The sequence below is a fragment of the Pyrus communis genome, chromosome 14, assembly GCF_963583255.1.
Source record: "Pyrus communis chromosome 14, drPyrComm1.1, whole genome shotgun sequence".
Lineage (NCBI taxonomy): Eukaryota > Viridiplantae > Streptophyta > Magnoliopsida > Rosales > Rosaceae > Pyrus > Pyrus communis.
The window spans coordinates 7,334,879-7,344,804 of NC_084816.1; the positions used below are offsets into that span (position 1 = coordinate 7,334,879).

General features: G+C 36.0%; 1 protein-coding gene across 1 annotated transcript; it reads left to right on the forward strand.

Annotated features, from left to right (window-relative positions):
• The first annotated feature begins 7,409 nt into the window (after positions 1 to 7,409).
• On the forward strand, positions 7,410 to 9,468 carry LOC137714292 (L-ascorbate peroxidase 1, cytosolic-like). Its single transcript, XM_068453536.1, has 7 exons — positions 7,410 to 7,610; positions 8,345 to 8,393; positions 8,511 to 8,595; positions 8,732 to 8,812; positions 8,897 to 8,999; positions 9,093 to 9,151; positions 9,256 to 9,468. Exons 1-7 carry the CDS (start codon positions 7,410 to 7,412, stop codon positions 9,269 to 9,271), a joined length of 594 nt encoding a protein of 197 aa, XP_068309637.1. The 3' UTR covers positions 9,272 to 9,468.
• Positions 9,469 to 9,926: the final 458 nt, after the last annotated feature.

The following is a 9,926-nucleotide window of genomic DNA, read 5'->3' on the forward strand; positions in this document are numbered from 1 at the left end:
CTCCGGTTTTGTTTTCTATTTGGAAATGTGGTGGTTTGGTTGTCGACGAGAGAGACTCACATGCGCCCCTCGGAATGTCTAGGCATCACGAGCGATGTATGTTAGTCCGCTTGAGATGTTGCACCGGGTTTGTGATAACCTTGGCTTTAAAAAGGGATTAGTAATAACGTAGTTCAAATTCGTCTTTGAAGATGATCAAATTTAAGATTTTATAAATGAAGAGGAATATTACTAGATTGTAGTATTAAGTGACAACATTTACTTGTTTAACTACTATGTTTCAATCGACTTTGAAATGAAAGAAAGGCATTGAAAGGGCTTTCATAATTCTGAATCAATTAGACTACAACTCCTAATACGTGATTGCTCTTGTCGGACCAGTTAGACCATAACTCCCAAACCAATTAGATAGGTGATTGCTCTCGTCGAACATAAAACTCATAAAACGTGTTCGTGTAAAACATATAATTGTAGTGTTGTCTTCTCTACTTCATTGAAAAAAAGAAAAAAGTGCTGGAAGTTGCATTTTCCATGTGCTTTTGCAACTTCTTGGTCTAGTTGATGAGAAAAATTTATATAACACAAGTACATCGTAACGTGGCGTTTCGTGTCAATGAAACAAAGAAATGTCGATAAAAACTTAAACAAATAGTAAGTGTTTATTTTGTTGGTACAAACTATTATTGTACTATTTTATTTGTGACGTGTAAGCTTTTCTTGTAAGTCATTATTTTATTATTGTAGTACCGTTGTACATGTCAGCTCTCTTAGTTGATTCGTGTGGCTTGTACTTCAAGCTTTCTTTTTTTCTGGGGTGGTTTTCAACAAGCTCAAGCTAACTGGATAACGACACAGTTAAAAGCAGCACGAGGTTGCCAAGGTTGACCAAAAGACGGTCTAACACTTTCTGATTTGGGTTGGGCTGTAACTTTTAATTTGGGCTGCAAAGTCAAACCTTTTCGGCTTGGAAGATCTCATCATCACATGATCGACATGACTCGGCAGGTTGATAGGCCTTAACATATGGCCCCGGCAGATCTCGACATTTCCACTTGACAAAATTCCTTACTAACAGACATAGCAGAAATCGTATGAACTTGAAAAAAATTTGCACTGTCAACATTGGTGTTTTTTTTTTTTTTTTTTTTTTTTTATAAGAAAATTTGACATAACATTGTATTATTAGCTTTAAGTGCCATGGTGACATCTTGAAAAGTGCATGTAAATATTTCTCTTTGTAAATGTTGTGTGACTGCTTCTTGTATCGAGTACCGTAATACGAAACACATACAAAATGGCAAGATTAAATCAAATTTATCCGATAGTGTAATGCAATGACAATTTGGTCAAGAAATTTATTTTCTACATTACTATGGTAAAAGATAGAGAATTAGAATGTAAACCTTTTGAATATGAGAGTTTTAACGAAAAGCCCACGATACTGTTCACTTTAATGAAAAATTACATTTTTACACTAAAAAGTCAATTATGGTACTATTCACTTTACCCTTTATTTTGTCTTTATCATTAAAACTCAAAGTTTTCAAACATTTTTCATTAGTTTTTCTTATAAATATTAATTAGAATGACAATTTTAAGTATAATTTTATTGATAAATTTTTTTCAATATGATACATTCCTCATTGAATTTCACCCATAACTAGTAAAGTGTCCACCATCATACTATAATGTTTTGGTTGGACAGTCAGTAAGCTTTCAACTCAGGAAGGACGGTCAGTAAGCTTTGATTTTCTCCGAATGTTTTGGTTGGAGCCCGTAAATCTGATTAATTACCATGAATATTTTGAGTGAATTACCTTGGATATTAAGTTCTAAAAGATGCTAGGCACTAGTCGGTCTTTCGCCGGGGCCTAGTGCATAGGTGGATAGGCAGGGTCTAGACGGATTAGGCGAATTTAAGTAAATCTATCATATTTTGCGTAAATAAGTGTCTGCCTATACTTAAAAAATATATAATTTCATCTTAAACTACAAAATGAAATGCATATATATATTATGAAGTATTGGAACATAATGAAAACATGTGAAATAAGGATATAATATGTGTTCATTTAAGTATGCAACAAGTCTATTACAATTTATTGGAAAAAAAATAAAATACAAAATATAAATTATTTATTTTTTGTCTCAGTGAGTTGCGACCTAGGCAGGTGCCTAAGTGGGTCTGGACGGGTTAGGCGGGCGCCTCAACAGGTCTAGACATCCTTTCTTAATTTTCAAACGCCTAGGCATTAATCGGGACGGTGACCAGCCGCCTAGCGCCTAAGAGGCGCTAGAGGGGATTTTTAGAACATATATCAAATCTTGGAGGCGTTAGGCGGGGATTTTTAGAACATATATCAAATCTTGCTTTGCATTTGAATTCATGTTTGTGATATTTCGATGTTTGATGTGTTTTTGTTTGGTCACTTGAAATTTTTGTTATCTTTTTGCTTCTGGTGCATTCATTTATTCAAATGTGTTCGAGGTAGAAAGTTGTATTGCATTTGACAGTCATCTCTTTTCAATGATTTTGTTAAAAGAGACTGGAATTTGTCTTCTTAGTCGGATTAATCATGTTTGCCTGAATGCGCCTACATGATTCAATCGGTTAGTCCAGGTTATCCTCGTTTCCAGTAATTGAGCTCATTAATCATTAGTCTTGGGTTTTCCGATAGACATTATGTATTCTGTTTTGATTATTTGTGAATGTTTTGGATTTTATTTTCTTCTTCAAATTGATGCGTTTGTTTTGTAACTTTTGTTTGTGACATTGTTCAGTTTGTAACTTAAGCATGTACTAGTAGGGATGGGTAAATACCTATTGGTTATAGGTAATCGCGGTTATCCGCTCATTTAAATTTGACGGTTACAGTTATGTGTAACTGTTTAAATAAATAAACAGTTATGGGTATAACTGTTTACCCGTAAAATTTAAATGGACGATTATGGGTATTACCCGCAATTATAAATGAGTACCCATTTAACCATTTATTTTAATATATGTAAAACTAAAAAAAAAAAACAAAAACAAAATTAGTTTCTAGCTAGGTTTAGGATCCCGATATATATTTGGTTATAAAGGGCCATATAATATATATATATATATATATATATATATTTATATTTATGCCTCACTTGAGAGAAAAATATAGTTGATAGAACGGTCTAATATTTAATATATGTGATTGAATGTGCTAAAGCATTAGAGTGTTCGCAGTTTTGTTTTGGAGTCTTTTGGAGTTTTAACCAATTCAAGATAATGATTACCTTGAGCATTTAGAAACATGTTATTATTAGATGATGCGTATCTATATATATATTATCAGAGTTGTTAGAGATTGAAGTGAAACGGAAACCATGTATTATTCTGTTTATTTTCTTCACTAGTATCAGATAAGAGAAATGAACATAGAGAGGGATAAATGAAGAAAACATGATTATTAGTTTTTGCTTTACATCTTTTTGTACTACCCATACGATACAAGCATACGTCTCTTTTAATGCATATAAAAGGCTTACACACCAAAACAATAAAAACCAAACTTCTATTATTTAAGCAATATAATTTTGACTTCTATTCTTCCACTTTCCACCCTTAGCCATATGTGGTTGTTTTCTTTATGTGGGCATTCACACCAATTTCACAACAGAAATCATTACTTGAGTATTTATAGTCTCAACAACTACTAATGTTAGTGAGAAACAATTCAAGTATTAATTACAAAAAACAAAAAGGCACAACTTTGTATTACTTGTAGGGCAAGTAACCCCATTATTTTTCTTAAAAAAGGCACGAGGTACGGAGAAATATTCACAGTAATTCCCAAGCCTATCTTTTCTCTTTATGAGCTTCACCCCTCTCTCTCTCCTTCAGTTAAATTTAGGCCACAACGCATTGTTAAACACGCTTCTGACACTGAGCTAAGGAACTGAATGCTTGTTTACTACAAAGTCGTTCACAATATTCATCAAGCAATCCATATAAAACGTGGTTTCAATTTCGATATTTTTTCCACAATGATTGCATGAAATATTCACCATGAAGCATGAACTCTAATTTTACGTTTTTTTTTCTTCTTCAAATTATAGATTCAACTTAAATTTATTGTTCTTATAATTGTGGTGAATTGAATATGCGTGAATAAGAAAAGAAAAAAAAAAAAGGGATTTTTCAAACCTTACACGCATGGGAGCCGCAGCCTAAAGCCGTGCTGCCCGAGCCACCAAGTCATTCTTGCTCAAAACTCTAAGGTCCAAAACAAAGCCGTTTTGCATCACCTTTCTTACGGACCTGGGATGCCTGCAGTCAACCCGCAACCCAATTGGGCATATGAACCAGACCGTCCCACTTGTTTTTTTCTTTTCTTTTGGGCCTTGTTTTATTTTTGGCTTGCATATAACAAGCTCATGGGTTAGGCCTTATTTTTCACTTTTCCTTCATAGCCCAATAATTGGTTATATAATATGTTAACCCATTTACTTCTCCTTTATTGCCTAGCAACCCAACAACCACTCTTTTGGGCCTGTAAGCCACGACATCCCCATATTTTGGGTCATCACTCATTCTTTTTACACATAGGTCCCGAAGCTATTCCCGTTCACTACATATGTATATTGTGTTTGTTTGCATGTATCATGAACCTAGAGTTCGTACGTAAACTTGAACTTATTGAAGTTTTGAAAATAAGTGTCATAAAAATTCAAAGTTTCATAAAACAATACACATGTAAAAATCCAGAGTTCTTGTAGGTGATTTGTTAGGATTACATGTAGATGATGCTTTTAAAAACAACTGTAAAATTTAGTTTGTGCAAATTACTTTATTGTCCATAATTTTATTTTGTGATAGAAGACAAAAATGTTTTTTCACTCTTTTATAGTTGACAAAAAGAGTTTCATTAATATGTGGTTTAAATTAAGCTCTTCCTTACCAATTTGTTATGTGTAAATAAACTAACTTGAAATACGTCCAATTTTATGGAAAGAGATCCTCTCTAGATACCTTACACCAAATCCACCCAGTCAACCAATACAGACCCTTGAAATTTGATCCAACGACTACAAATATGGGGCCCCTTTAAAAGTTATAATTACTTTAGATGTTAGACTAAATTTCAAGGGTTCAAATTAGGTGATTGGGTGAATTTGGTGGAAGAGATCCGGAAATGATCCTTTCCCAATTTTATGGCCTAACAATTAGATTAGTCCAATTTTTAGTTATTTTTTTATTTAGGTCCATGAATAGGACTCCATGTGTTAGCACTTTTTGTTGTTAGGTTGATACTTTGCATTGTGATTACTATTTTACTTTACTATAGCTATTCAATGGAAAAAGAAAAAAAAATAGAAAATGATACGATTGGTACTTTGCTCGCTATTCTTGTTTGTATAATCGCTACAAAGATAGCGACTAATCTCAAATAAGTCGCTATCTTCATACTGATCCCTACCTTTTCAATTTTTTTTTTCAGTTTTTTATTTTGTTAATATTTATTTTATTTCTCTTACCATAACTGACACACCCCGACCGAGGTCAGGGCGTGCTGGCCGTCACGCGAAGGTGACGTAACCATGTGCACGTGCGGAAGCTAATAAAATAGTAATATAAAAAATACGAATAATTAAAAACTAGCATACAAAGTAATAAAAACAAGTGCTAGCGTAAGTGAGACGCTAAGTTCAGAGTATAAGCCTACAGCAGTCCAAAAGAAAGTGATACAACAACAGTACACCCGAAGGTGACCCTACGCTGGTGAGTGTCTGTCAGAAATGCCGGAAAAGCCCTATGGGAAACCACCGAACCTGCTAGACAACTAGAACCTGGAGGGGCGCAAAACAAAAGCGTGAGTGGGCAAAAACAAAGATTTTCGAAAACCATTTAGTAAAATACATTCTAACCCCTCGCCGTAAAACCTGTATACTTCCCAGAAAAATAAATATACGTATAGTATATATGCCAATCATGCTCAATAATATGCCATGTCGGAACCTCAGAATGAAATGCAAATGCTCAGGTATAAAATCATATCAATAACAAATAATCTGGCAGCCGGAGTCACCTAACGTGACCTGTACGGCTGCATGTAGAGCTCAAATCTCAAACTCAATAACTGAACCTGCCCACGAGTCGGAACCACCTAAAGTGGTCTGTACGACAGGCCTGGGTGTAACATATATATACGCTCAAGTGCTACGATCACGTGAAGGCTGTGCGAATAATCGCGGGTCACCTACGAGTCGGAACCACCTAATGTGGTCTGTACGACAGGACTGTGCACCTAACTTGGATCCAAGCTGAGCATGTGGTGCGGGAGGTGAACATCACGTGAAGGACTGTGCCCTACTCTGGGCGGGAGCACTAACACCGGGGGTGCAGGTTATGAGCTCTCTAAGCATCTCAAACACTACTGAAAATAAACATGATTAACACTTACCTGGCACTTACTTGTGCGTCCACAGCACCCAATATGCATATGTATATATATATATATATATATATATATATATATATATATATATATATATATATGCAACTACTAATGCAACCAACAATGCATGACTAACGATAATGTAATGCATGGCATATAACTGATAACCATTTAATCAATTTCTGGGAAAAAATATAGTATATAGGTATATACGGAAAACCAAAAGCCCACTCACTGGTATGTGGAAGGGTCGTAGCCCCCCTGCCTCGAGTAACCTCGCTCGTCCTCGGGATACGTATCACCTATATGCGAAACAACTATAAAAACGTAAGTTTTAAAGCACATAACCAACTTCTCGTAATAACTTCTCATACATTACTCAAATTGGACAAATGAATATACCAACGTGACCTACTCAACCTCAGGAACATCCCCATATTTTTAGAAAAATTTTTCACCGCCGCACGCGCCCCCACGCGCCGGCCACGCGCAAGCACGTGCCTGGCACGCTGACGGCGTCAACTGACGCCGTTAGGAATATTCCGTCAATTTTGACAGATTCCGTTAACAGCGTCAGGAATATTCCGTCAGACTTGACGGAATATTCTGTCTCCTTCTCCGGCGAGACTCCGGCGCCGTTGCCGGCGCCGAAAAACTGGAAAAATTTCAAACGTTGATATCTCGTCCGTTTTTCACCCAAATTTCATGATTTTTGCACCAAAATGAAGCTTAGACCTAAGAGAACATAAATATACCACTTTTAAGGGATAAAAATCACGAGATCTCACCTGTCACCACACTCCAATTCCGGCTAACTTCGAACACGGCGATTCCAACGTCCAATTCCTTCAAACGAACTACTCCAAGACTCCTTGGGACCTCACCAAGCTACCTACAAGCTTCATTTTCCCTAAAACGTGAGGATTCACGTTTGCATGAATAGTACCTCAAAACTGACTTCGTGAAATCGACGTGAAAATGGTGGTTTTCTTACCTGAAAATGGTACAGCTGCACTCCTCTCAGCCTCACGAGCTCGACTATGGTCTTGGTTCCCTCGATCTGTGGAGATTTGGTATGCTTGTGTGTATGTCCGTACGTTTTCAAGGGAAATGGGAGGAAAGGGAACACGGGGGAGGAGCAGGGAAACAGGAGAGAAAGGGTGTGAGGTGTGTGGGAAGGTATGTGTGGCTCAAAGCATGCCAACAACACAAAAACAACCAATAAACGTAAAAGAAACGAACTAGGGGCAAAATTGTCATTTCACACGTACGTTTTCGATATTTTCGGGACGGGATGTCACAATAACAACAAACTATTATATTCGTGTTTTTCAAAATATATTTTTTCTGTGCAAAATATATTATAATTCATTTTTAAACACTTGTAATCAATGATTTAAAATCTAGATTTAAAGATATTTTTTCTATTTTCTCACTTTAAAAATCAATAAAAAATAGTTTTAGGTCCTAATAATCGGTAGGATCACATCCAAAGGTTTTGCAATATTTTCCTTAACTCCAGCGAAAATATTTCTTAAAGCTAAAAATTTCAATTTTTTTTTTTTTCACAAAAAAACTATGTGCTATAAGCCAAAGTTAAAGTCACTCTATTCGCGCCATATATTTCCTAAAATTAATTTAGGACATTTCCAAAATTTCGGACACCTATAAATCTCTTGGGGAGCCTCGCTATTAGTTATATTATTTTTCTATTTTTTTTTCAACTCAGGTATCCTATTAGTCGGCATAAACCCAGATTTCAGCTGATCTTTTATAATCTAAACTATCTATCATATAAGTATTTTTACAGCCTAAACTACATGTCATATAAGTACTTGTACAAGCTAAACTACCTATCATATTATAATATTAGTACAGTACTAGTTGTATTGATATTCTTCTTCTTGTGCCAGGATGCCCCCGAGCCATCACCAGAGGCCCGTCATCCTGACGCGACCAAGGGTAAATATATATTTTGACATGATCTTATCTCAATTGTTTTAGTTTATGCTTCTCTTGTATTCTAGGCGAGGATGTTTTGTCCACACTGAGTTAAAAATTACTGTTGAAATGCTGTAGGTAATGACCATTTGAGGGATGTCTTCTGCAAAACCATGGGCATCAGCGACAAGGATATTGTTGCTCTCTCCGGTGGTCACACCCTGGTACGTTAACTTTTATTCTCTTGATTTCTTTTCTGAAAACTGTGCCAGGTTATGTAGTCGATCGGAAATCCGTTGTTATTTGGTCAATGACAATACCGATTTCTATTTGTGCGATGGCAATATGGTATGTTGCAGGGGAAGGTGCCACAAGGAGCGATCTGGATTTGAAGGACCTTGGACTCCCAACACCCTTATCTTTGACAACTCCTACTTCAAGTAAGTTCTGTTTCCCTACTGTGTTTTCTCAGTCTAGCTGCATTGAGCTACAAAAATCATGTATAATGCTGTTCGAATATATAGGGTGCTTCTCGGTGGAGACCAGGAGGGTCTTCTGATGCTTCCAAGTGACAAGGCTCCTCTGGATGACCCTGTCTTCCGCCCTCTTGTGGAAAAATATGCTGCGGTGCGTGTCTTCAGTAGAACTTATTCTTCTGTGTTCTTATTCATCACCTACGTGCAATTACTGATTGTCAAATTTATCCTTTTTGTTTCTCAGGACGAAGATGCTTTCTTTGCCGACTATGCTGAAGCTCACATGAAGCTTTCCGAGCTTGGGTAATTTTTAAATTACAATATTTTTCACGAGTAGTTTTGGTTTCTTAATGTTCTAATCAGTGTGGAATTGGTTTTGAATACGATTTGTTGCTCGAATTTTGTAGGTTTGCTGAGGCCTAAGCAGAGCCGGAGAACTACAAGGGATGATGCCAATGCCTGTGCGCCTTGCGTTTTAGGCAGTTGGTGTTTTTCTTTTTCTATTTTTTTTTTCTATCAGGTTTTGGCAAGAATCAAATCTAAAACCTCTTACTTATAAGTGAAGAGAAGTATCACTAGATTGTAGTATTCAGTGAAACATTGTACCCGGTATTACTACTATGTTTCAATCGACTTTGAAATGAAAGAAAGGCGCCGTAAGGGCTTTCATAATTTGGAACCAATTAGACCATAACAAGTAAATAGATAGGCTCGTTGAACAGAAAACTCCTGAAACGTTCTTGTGTAAAACATATAATGGTAGTGTTATCTTCTCTACTTCATTGAAAGAAAGAAAAAAGTGTTGGAAGTTGCATTTTCCATGTACTTTGCCAACTTCTTGGTCTAGTTGATGAGAAAAATTTATGTAGCACAAGTACATTGCAACGGGATGTTTCTTGTCAATGAAACAAAAAAATGTCGATAAAAACTTACACAAATTACATGTGTTTATTTTGTTGGCACAAGCTGTTATTGTACTATTTTATTTGTGTCATGTAAGTTTTTCTCATGAGTCGTTATTGTATTATTGTAGTATCGTTGTACATGTAAGCTCTCTTAGTTGATTCGTGTGGCTTGA